Source organism: Pollachius pollachius (assembly GCF_949987615.1).
Source record: "Pollachius pollachius genome assembly, chromosome: 2".
Lineage (NCBI taxonomy): Eukaryota > Metazoa > Chordata > Actinopteri > Gadiformes > Gadidae > Pollachius > Pollachius pollachius.
This window is the reverse complement of record NC_136935.1, coordinates 36,848,406-36,858,684: the sequence shown is the minus strand read 5'-3', so window position 1 is coordinate 36,858,684 and position 10,279 is coordinate 36,848,406. Positions and strand designations below refer to the sequence as shown.

General features: G+C 39.7%; 1 protein-coding gene and 1 long non-coding RNA gene across 2 annotated transcripts; both read right to left on the bottom strand.

Annotated features, from left to right (window-relative positions):
• Nucleotides 1-1,497: 1,497 nt before the first annotated feature.
• Nucleotides 1,498-5,884, bottom strand: LOC307092002 (sialic acid-binding Ig-like lectin 14). The gene is made up of 9 exons (XM_079758860.1): nt 5,801-5,884; nt 5,534-5,630; nt 4,429-4,800; nt 4,035-4,250; nt 3,638-3,898; nt 3,368-3,458; nt 3,221-3,278; nt 2,486-2,721; nt 1,498-2,408 (listed from the first exon to the last, which is right to left on the bottom strand). The coding sequence occupies exons 1-9, from the start codon at nt 5,840-5,842 to the stop codon at nt 2,330-2,332; spliced, it is 1,452 nt and encodes a 483-aa protein (XP_079614986.1). The 5' UTR covers nt 5,843-5,884; the 3' UTR covers nt 1,498-2,329.
• Nucleotides 5,885-6,552: 668 nt separating this feature from the next.
• LOC307092145 lies at nt 6,553-9,797 on the bottom strand. The gene is made up of 5 exons (XR_013812786.1): nt 9,714-9,797; nt 9,447-9,543; nt 8,342-8,713; nt 7,468-7,564; nt 6,553-7,303 (listed from the first exon to the last, which is right to left on the bottom strand). It is a non-coding gene; the product is annotated as an uncharacterized lncRNA (long non-coding RNA).
• Between the last annotated feature and the right edge of the window lie 482 nt (nt 9,798-10,279).

The window sequence follows — 10,279 nt, the reverse complement described above, 5'->3', positions numbered from 1 at the left end:
ATAGTAGTTCACTATCAACTCGTATCGCCAACGATTCCAAATTCGCTGATGACATCACCGGGGGCCAGCGCCGGCATATTGCTGGGCCCTGGGGTCGTTCTATTACTACACATCAACATTTCATTGGCTGATTACACACGTCAGTCAAATTTTTTATCCAATGGGAGGTGGCAGCTTCAGTGGGGGAAAGAAATACTTTTAGTGCTGGCCCCGCCGGTTCATGTAACCTAGCTGTGATGCGTTATTCAGCTGAGATCAGCCTTACAAAAGAAAACGGTTTTCCTTCTGGAATTATGTTGCAAGTACTGAATAAAATATGGAATTAAGATGGGTTCAAATTAATGTAATTTTGAAAACAATAATATATATATATATATATATATATATATATATATATATATATAAAATTTAGATTTTGACAAAGCCAGCAGAGAAGGCCCTGCGGGCCCTGACGGCCCACCACTGGATGGTTGATTATTTTATATTGAGTAAAACCAGTTCGCACCAGTCAAAACCTTTGCCTTGTGGTCAGTCATGTTCATGCACATCACTAGTATACATTACATCACCAACTGGGCAACTCTTGTTAGCAAAATCTGGCCCCAGTTGCTTAAAGGAAGTAGAATCATCAGAGCGTCAGGAAGTGTCTTCACGAGAAAAAATGTCCCAATAATTCCCAGCGATCTGAACAGGCCACAAGTCTTACGAAGTAGTGATCCAGCCTACCTATAGAGATGGATGGCCGGGGAGATGGACCGATACATTGCAGCCAGCCACTTCCCGTTAGCGTCATTTTGTACCGGCCTTCTTAATCCCCCCTGTTGACTTAGCGATCAGGAGTCGCCAAATGCACATTAATTATGCATTTGATACATTTTGTAATTTAATGTATTGTGGTAACCCGGCGTCTCTGCTGCTTAAACAAAAAATGTATGTTTATTCAATCCATTATGTTGTGGATTCCAACAAGCCAACAAAAACAGCTTGGAGGAATCCACAGTCCCGTCGATCCGGTTGGAATCACGTCATGATCACGAGAACCGGGAGACTCCTCAATAAATGTTGAAGCTTCTCCACCTGCTCCTCAGGTGCTCTGCATCCTACTGATTGGAGCTGGTACAAATGCGCTCACTGGCACCATCTGTTGGAAATCGGTGGTACACCGCCCCTACCACCTGCCCACTGGGGCTCTATGGGGGTTGTGCAAGAGCCGGGTTGCAACAATATATTTAGCAATATGTATTTTAATATATTCAAATCTCCAATTTTTTCATGAAATACTAAATTTAGATTATTTTGGTTCAGTTGAAAGCCCTAGATCCTATCAACAAGTAGACGTGACCTTATAGCAACGTATACACATGACCCTTGTAACAAATTGATATTACCGCAGGAACAAGGCAAGCCAAGGCAACTTTATTTAAATAGCACTTTTCATACATGAGGTAGACGAGTGCTTCACATAGAAACAGTCATACAATGTTTCTATGTGCAACAACATGTAGACATGTGATAATAACGCGTAGTACTACTATGTATGTCAATCAGGGCACCAATTGCACCCCTAACACTACCTGAAAGGAAGGATCCCCCTGTGATCACCCTATCCATGGTAATAATCCTAGTGGTAATAATTAGTAACAATCCAAGCGACAGTCCACAGCAATAATCTAGTGATAATCCACAATAATAATAATGTTTTATTTATTTATCGTGATGTCGATGACAGGATCACACCACTCAAAACAATGATTAGTAAAAGGCAAATATCAACTTTTACTGATATAGAAGTAGAGCACTGTACAGACTTATAATATAAACTATACAGCACACATCTATTCAAAGGCCCAGTGGTTCTGTTTGGGTCCCAAATGTTTCAGATTAACTGACTGAACATTTCTTTGTTCTTTGTGACTTAATTGTAGAGATTTATTAAAATGGGGGAAATATATTTTCTATAGAAAAAATGATTTCGTGCAGACAGGGGATGGCTACGATGGTTAGATCACCAAGACCGGTATTATTATTTAAGACCCTTACAGGTGCAGTACAATCATGTAACCAGCAGATGGAAGCAATGAAGCGGAGCAACGCCAACAAGAGCAACAGTCCCTCGTTAAAATGTGACCTCGCTCATGGCCTTCACAAGTGGAACAATTATTTAAATAAGTAAAAATAACTAAAAAAATCCTCAGATCTTGTATAACCATTGGTGGCAAGTATTCAGCACAGGAAATTAAGCACCATAGGACATACAGCAAACAATCAGCCAGCATATTTTCCTGTTTAAACTGAATGAATGGGACACTATCCCACTATTGAAATCCTGCTACTGGTTCACGTTCACCCCCTGGGTTTTTGTCTTGTCCAAATCTGAGGTTTTTCCAGTCTCTCTCTGGTCACAGGCCCTGTAAAGGGGACAGAGGACATATGAACTTCAGCCACCTTGTCTATTTTCTCTTTAGAAATACCAAGAGAAGCTTACTCAGGCACAGCGTTGTGTCTTCTGAAGTTGACCACAGAGTAAAGGACCTCATCCGTCTGATCTGATTGGACACAGGAGCCAGCCAAACAGCGAGGCACTTCCTGGTTCTCTGAGTGAGAGATGTGGACGCTGGCATAGTGGAGGTCATCCTGCTTTTCTATTGGTTCTCTGTGTACTGCAGGAGCTGAGCGAATGGTCAGAGCTGAGAGGTTGTCATACACCGGAACAGGAAATGGCTGAAGGGGAGTGAGAACAGAAGGGTGCATTAAGAGACACTTTAGACTCCTCAAGACATGTGTTTCTGGTTCATTAAGAGACCCGGTGGTGACTACTGGTACCACCATGTAGGCTGCTGTAGGCTGCACTTCAAATCCTTCCTACATCCTTCGTCTTTCCTGAGTCAAGTTTGTGCTCTAGATCCTTCACCCAATTAGCAAACATTGCTTTGTCAAGTCCTGACCCTTAACTTAAGAGACTCAACTTAGGTTTCTATTCTCAGTTGACCACACCATACCATAGTTGACTGGTGTCATGGCAACACTGCCCCACAGAAAGAATACACCCAAGACTGATTACTCTAGTGACTGTGGATGTAAAGTATCTCCTAGTTACAGAAATGAATACTTGCTAAGGAAACTAGACAACACCTGTGCGGTCTTGTGTTGTGGTCAGGTAATTTCCACTGTGTGTCTTAGTGAAGGATGGGTTAGTGATAAATGGCTTCCTGTGTCTCACCTCCTCGACGGTGTCTGTATTCCCTCCCTGTACACTGGCTCTGGAGGCCCTCTTTGTTCTGGTGAAGAGAACAGAAATATAAAGAAGCAACAGGAGAAAGGAAGAAATGTCATAAAGAAAGAGAGAAAGAGAGAGAGCGTATCTCACCTCATCCAGAGGAAGACTAGGAGGAGTATGATGGCCAGTAAGACACCAATGGTTCCTACTGCTACTGCTGTTGTCTGTGAAAACGTCGTCTCTGGAACATAGTCAAATGAATTCAGACACTGATAACAAACTGTTAAATGAATAGGTCAATAATGAACTGTGTGCCCAATACTGGCGAAGTAGTGAGACTTGGCTTATTCATACTCTGTGAGTGACTGTGTGTGTGTGTGTCTCTGTGTATGTTTGCGTTTTTTCTAAATAGGAAATTACCTATCACATCAATGAACAAAAAGGTTGAATTATGACGTCCAATTGCATTACGGGGTTGGCAGTAATAGTTTCCTCCAAGCTCAGATGTGATATTAGTGATGGTGTAGTTCTGTCCTGATCGTCCCACTGAGTCTTCATGTTCCTTGAACCAGGTGTAGTCAGCTGCTGGGTTGGCATCACTGCTGCAGCTCAGAGTCACTGAGCTGCCCTCCTCTATTTCACCAGAGGGACTCGCGGTCACTGAGGGGGTCTTTGGAGCGTCTGTTAGAAGTTAAATTAATAAATATATAAAATGCCAACAGTTTGAGTCCATTCATAATACATCAACATGTATTTCTGTGCCCTAAAAGGTTCATTACATCTGGTAACATGTCAGTGTACTGCAGAGTTGACTTACACACTAAAGGAGAGTGGAGATGTTTGTATCCTTCAAAAGCACATGTATAGTTGTCTTCAGAACTAATATTGCCTTTGTAGTAGATCCCCTGTTCTACATACTGTCCATTCCTGAACCAGATGTAGGTAAAACCACCAGCTAGGCTACACATACTGTGACATGTCATGTTTGCCCTGGTAGGATCAGTAGAAGAAGGAAAGGACACCTTCACCTGGTCTGAGAATGAAATACACAGTTAATAACAGAAATTAAGATTACACTCAAGACAAACCTGCAAGAACACAAAAAGTGACAAAGATACACACAAACAGACACAGACACACACACACACACACACACACACACACACACACACACACACACACACACACACACATTAGTTTTTAAAGTTTACCTGTCACAGATAACATCACTCCAGGGACGCCAGTAAATTTCCCAGTGTCTATGTTTGTTATGAACCTGAACTTGTACTCAGCAGAGTCACTCTGTCTCAAGTCTTTGATTCTTAGAGTACACATCCCATTACAGCTGAGCAAGTTACATTGTATCTCTCCACAGCTGTATTCAACGCGACCTGTGTAGTCAGCATCACTTTTCAGATTAACTGGCGTATTGATCTCTCCTTTAGTGAACCACAGTGTTGTGACGCTGTAATGGTTGTTATAAGGGAATTCATAGGTGCAGTTGATGTCAACCGTTGATTCTCTTAATGCGCAGACATCAGTAGATGTGTAAGTAACTGCATAGTCATAATTACTCTGTAGCGCTGTAAAAAAGAAAAGAAAACATCGAATTCAGAATGAACAAGACACAGAGGCTCAGCTGATGAAATGCATGATCACAAGACACACAAAGAGTTGGAGGCTGTTGGGTGGAGCTGGAAACATGTGGACCACTGAGCTGTGAGAGGAATGTCCAAGAACCTCATGAAACCAACATCATACAGCTAGTGATACAGCTAGTCATAGAAGTAAAAATATACAACTATAATACAACTAGGGATAAAGATAGTGGTAGAGCAAACATTTGTAAGATTGGAAACCATGTTGGCTTCTGACCTTCGACTGGATGCTGTATGCAAAAATAAACCAACTGAATTATCCATCAATGTTGTAAATAATTCAGGATTACCGAGCAACCAGGAAAGGGCTAACAATATGTAATGTATTCTGAAATGCAAATACATATTCTGTCAAATAATTCACTTTGTAGTTTTATGATCACCAAAGACGACATAACTATTACTACAAGGGGCTGCATACAACTTGCATTGATTTGGTATCCAACACAAAGACTAATAACCTAAACTCTAATATGTAAAGTGGACCTTTCTCTATTCTATGAGTCATCTTAACCAAACACAGCGTTCAAGATGTTGCTTCTTTAATGTCAAATCTGTTACCAACATGCTTTGGCCCTCTCCTTATTCCAGTTGCTTGGTTCTCATGGTACTCAGTGAAACAGTTAAACTAAATGTAAACAATACACAGTAAATGTACCTGGTAATGACAGAAGGATAACTAGAAATGGCAAATTCATAGTTCTTTCGTCCTCTCCTCTCTCACTTTGTTGTTCTGGTGAGATATTTAAACTCACCTGCAGATAAAAAAAAAAGATTAAATTTCATAAAAGGAGAAATACATAAATATGAAAAAAACACAACATTGTTAATGGTAAAACCAAAACAGTTATCTTCATAGGATTTGTAGTCATCAATATATGAACTACATTGTTAACAGTGAGATTAAAGTAAAAACTTGTCTTACTGTAGAAGAGAAGCTAGCCTGATGTGTTTGCCAGTTCAACATGTACTAAGCTGAACAAAAAACAGAACTTTCAAACCTTGTTCTTCTTTTCATAATGTGCAGCAGTATTAACAACAAGGGTTTTGAACTTCCAGGCCTGGAGCATTGAATCACCTTAAGACCACAGTTGCACAAAGTTCCTTCTTGTTTTATCTAATGCTATTTTCATTTTTATCTACTTCTCTTCTTTATCTTCCTTTATTTTTTTTTACAGATATCTGTACTTACTTTGTACTTTTTTTAATAGTTAATTTACAAAACAGGATGAAATCGTATTTTCAGCTAAAAACATACAACTTTTAAACAGTTTTCTACACAGCTTACTAGTTGGTTAAACTGGCTAATGTAAGCTTGACGTCATCTCTAGCACAATCGTCCTCTTAGTGATCATGAGGGGTACTGTGTTGTTGATAAGGTTGATATGGAAGTGGCCTGAGTAGAGCAATATGTGTTCCTTTCCTTAGAGAACTACCTCACCCTGGTACTTCTCTCTAAGCATGTGTATTCTTTTTAACTCATCACTTCAACCTTAACTCTCTTAAACAATTCTTTGATTTTTATGACTATGTTCTGAATATCTGTAGTGGGTAAAATGCACCTTTACAATTAACACCAAATCAATTGTAATACAAATTAATAGTCTGTCTGTCGACACTGAAAAATCCTTTATTGGTATTGCTCTTAATAACAGTAACAGTCTGAAAGGCCCATGTTGTAGAATTCGAAATACTGGCTTAGAAATCTGGCAGCTCCAATGTTAACATGTAAATGTCACAATCTTTACGTTAAGTTATGAGAAGTTAATAAGAGAGGAACATAAACAATCAAGGGTCTGTGGTGGGAGGTATTTAGCACATAAAAAAATGAAGCGCTATAAGATATACATAAAACCATCCCATGTATGGCTGTACATGGCTGGAAGAAAATCTCACTGCATACGGTTCTCCATGTCAGACCTAGGAACAACCTAGGTTCGGAGAGGAAACAAGAGTACATTTTGGTTTTTGGTTAATTTGTCAAACCTTGTGGTGACTACTGTTAACATCTGTGTGTTTTCACACAGCCTAGAGTTGCCAGGGAAACAAAACATGCTGGCCTCTGAAATCCGATTCTGTCTGCCGTCATCTGGTGACCATAGGGGAGGAACATAGAATGGCCTATACCATTATCTGGTGACCATAGGGGAGGAACATAGAATGACCTGTACCATTATCTGGTGACCACAGGGGAGGGTAGGAACAGGACCTGTACCATGATAGTTTAGTCTTCTACATCAGCTTTAGTTTGGGTCAACACAGGTCCCACACAGTGTCTGGCCTGGTGAGACTTCTTCTAGTGGGAGGACTAGTAAAAGGATGGTTGAGTCAAAAGTCTGCATTTCTGTCCCTCCGCTGCTCCTCCACCTCGCCAACCTTCTCTGCTGCCTCCCCCAGGCCAGATGCTTCTCTGGAGGGCCTTGGTCGTCTGGTAAGAGAACAGAGAGAAAGAAGAAACAGAAGTGAATGGAAAACGAGAAAGAGGAAGAGGCACACGGAGAGTGAGAGTGTCTGAGAGAAAGAGAGAGTTAGCAAGACAGATAGAGAGCTAGAGAGAGTGAGAGAGAGGGGGAGGGGGAAAGAATATCTCACCGAATGAAAATAAAAACAAGGAGTACTGTGGCCATTGAAACCACAACGATTCTGACATTGACTGATGTTGTCAGTGATGATGATGAAGGCGATGTCTCTGGAAAATAAGAATATGAATTCAGACACTGACTGGGTTTAAATAGTTATTACAATGCTAGGGCTAGGCTTGATCACTGGAGCTTACCAAGTAGTGTATCAAGTATCATGAAGGAACAATGTGCAATTTGGAATGAGCAGGACCGCTGAGTTGCTTCAGCGTCATTAAAGTCAGCTGCTGATGATCTGACCAGTTACTACCTTCAGACTTTGCCAACACTTTTGTTATGTTATTTGTCTATTGAGGCTTAGGGCGCGGTAATATCTAAATGTATGATGAAGTAGTTGAAGAAGAAATACATAATATGTAAGTGTCCAGATAGTTCCAATCTGCGACCTCACCGCTAGATGCTAGTATATTCTACACACTACTCAACAATAACAATAAATCAATAAATAAACAATAAATCCTCCACCAAATTGATACATTCCCCTGGGAACACCCCTACAAACTAGTAAAGGTAGCACCACCATTATTTACACTCTCACAAATGCTGGAAGTAATATTTGAGGTTGCACAGATTTCATTTCGGGAGCATATGCCCTCCTCTATGGATATATAATACATTCAGTAGCAAAGTGTGTGTGTGTCTGTTTTAAAATAATAATTACCCGTCACATAAGTGAACAAATAGATGGAATCATGATGTCCGATTGCATTATGAGCTTGACAGTAATAGTTTCCTTCCAGACAGACTGACAGACGGACACAAACATGCGGGCACACACACACACACACGCACACACACACACACACACATTAGTTTTTAAAGTTTACCTGTCACAGATAACATCACTCCAGGGACGCCAGTAAATTTCCCAGTGTCTATGTTTGTTATGAACCTGAACTTGTACTCAGCAGAGTCACTCTGTCTCAAGTCTTTGATTCTTAGAGTACACATTCCATTACAGCTGAGCAAGTTACATTGTATCTCTCCACAGCTGTATTCAACGCGACCTGTGTAGTCAGCATCACTTTTCAGATTAACTGTCGTATTGATCTCTCCTTTAGTGAACCACAGTGTTGTGACGCTGTAATGGTTGTTATAAGGGAATTCATAGGTGCAGTTGATGTCAACCGTTGATTCTCTTAATGCGCAGACATCAGTAGATGTGTAAGTAACTGCATAGTCATAATTACTCTGTAGCGCTGTAAAAAAGAAAAGAAAACATCGAATTCAGAATGAACAAGACACAGAGGCTCAGCTGATGAAATGCATGATCACAAGACACACAAAGAGTTGGAGGCTGTTGGGTGGAGCTGGAAACATGTGGACCACTGAGCTGTGAGAGGAATGTCCCAGAACCTCATGAAACCAACATCATACAGCTAGTGATACAGCTAGTCATAGAAGTAAAAATATACAACTATAATACAACTAGGGATAAAGATAGTGGTAGAGCAAACATTTGTAAGATTGGAAACCATGTTGGCTTCTGACCTTCGACTGGATGCTGTATGCAAAAATAAACCAACTGAATTATCCATCAATGTTGTAAATAATTCAGGATTACCGAGCAACCAGGAAAGGGCTAACAATATGTAATGTATTCTGAAATGCAAATACATATTCTGTCAAATAATTCACTTTGTAGTTTTATGATCACCAAAGACGACATAACTATTACTACAAGGGGCTGCATACAACTTGCATTGATTTGGTATCCAACACAAAGACTAATAACCTAAACTCTAATATGTAAAGTGGACCTTTCTCTATTCTATGAGTCATCTTAACCAAACACAGCGTTCAAGATGTTGCTTCTTTAATGTCAAATCTGTTACCAACATGCTTTGGCCCTCTCCTTATTCCAGTTGCTTGGTTCTCATGGTACTCAGTGAAACAGTTAAACTAAATGTAAACAATACACAGTAAATGTACCTGGTAATGACAGAAGGATAACTAGAAATGGCAAATTCATAGTTCTTTCGTCCTCTCCTCTCTCACTTTGTTGTTCTGGTGAGATATTTAAACTCACCTGCAGATAAAAAAAAAAGATTAAATTTCATAAAAGGAGAAATACATAAATATGAAAAAAACACAACATTGTTAATGGTAAAACCAAAACAGTTATCTTCATAGGATTTGTAGTCATCAATATATGAACTACATTGTTAACAGTGAGATTGAAGTAAAAACTTGTCTTACTGTAGAAGAGAAGCTAGCCTGATGTGTTTGCCAGTTCAACATGTACTAAGCTGAACAAAAAACAGAACTTTCAAACCTTGTTCTTCTTTTCATAATGTGCAGCAGTATTAACAACAAGGGTTTTGAACTTCCAGGCCTGGAGCATTGAATCACCTTAAGACCACAGTTGCACAAAGTTCCTTCTTGTTTTATCTAATGCTATTTTCATTTTTATCTACTTCTCTTCTTTATCTTCCTTTTTTTTTTTTTACAGATATCTGTACTTACTTTGTACTTTTTTTAATAGTTAATTTACAAAACAGGATGAAATCGTATTTTCAGCTAAAAACATACAACTTTTAAACAGTTTTCTACACAGCTTACTAGTTGGTTAAACTGGCTAATGTAAGCTTGACGTCATCTCTAGCACAATCGTCCTCTTAGTGATCATGAGGGGTACTGTGTTGTTGATAAGGTTGATATGGAAGTGGCCTGAGTAGAGCAATATGTGTTCCTTTCCTTAGAGAACTACCTCACCCTGGTACTTCTCTCTAAGCATGTGTATTCTTTTTAACTCATCACTTCAA

Bases quoted from the DNA above. Each gene is read 5' to 3' on its own strand.
- LOC307092002 (XM_079758860.1), bottom strand. From the start codon at position 5,842: ATGTTGAACTGGCAAACACATCAGGCTAGCTTCTCTTCTACA. The intron at 4,801-5,533 runs GTACATTTACTG...TCTTTTTTACAG, and splicing joins TATCCTTCTGTCATTACCAG to CGCTACAGAGTAATTATGAC. The intron at 4,251-4,428 runs GTAAACTTTAAA...TTTCATTCTCAG, and splicing joins AGTGATGTTATCTGTGACAG to ACCAGGTGAAGGTGTCCTTT.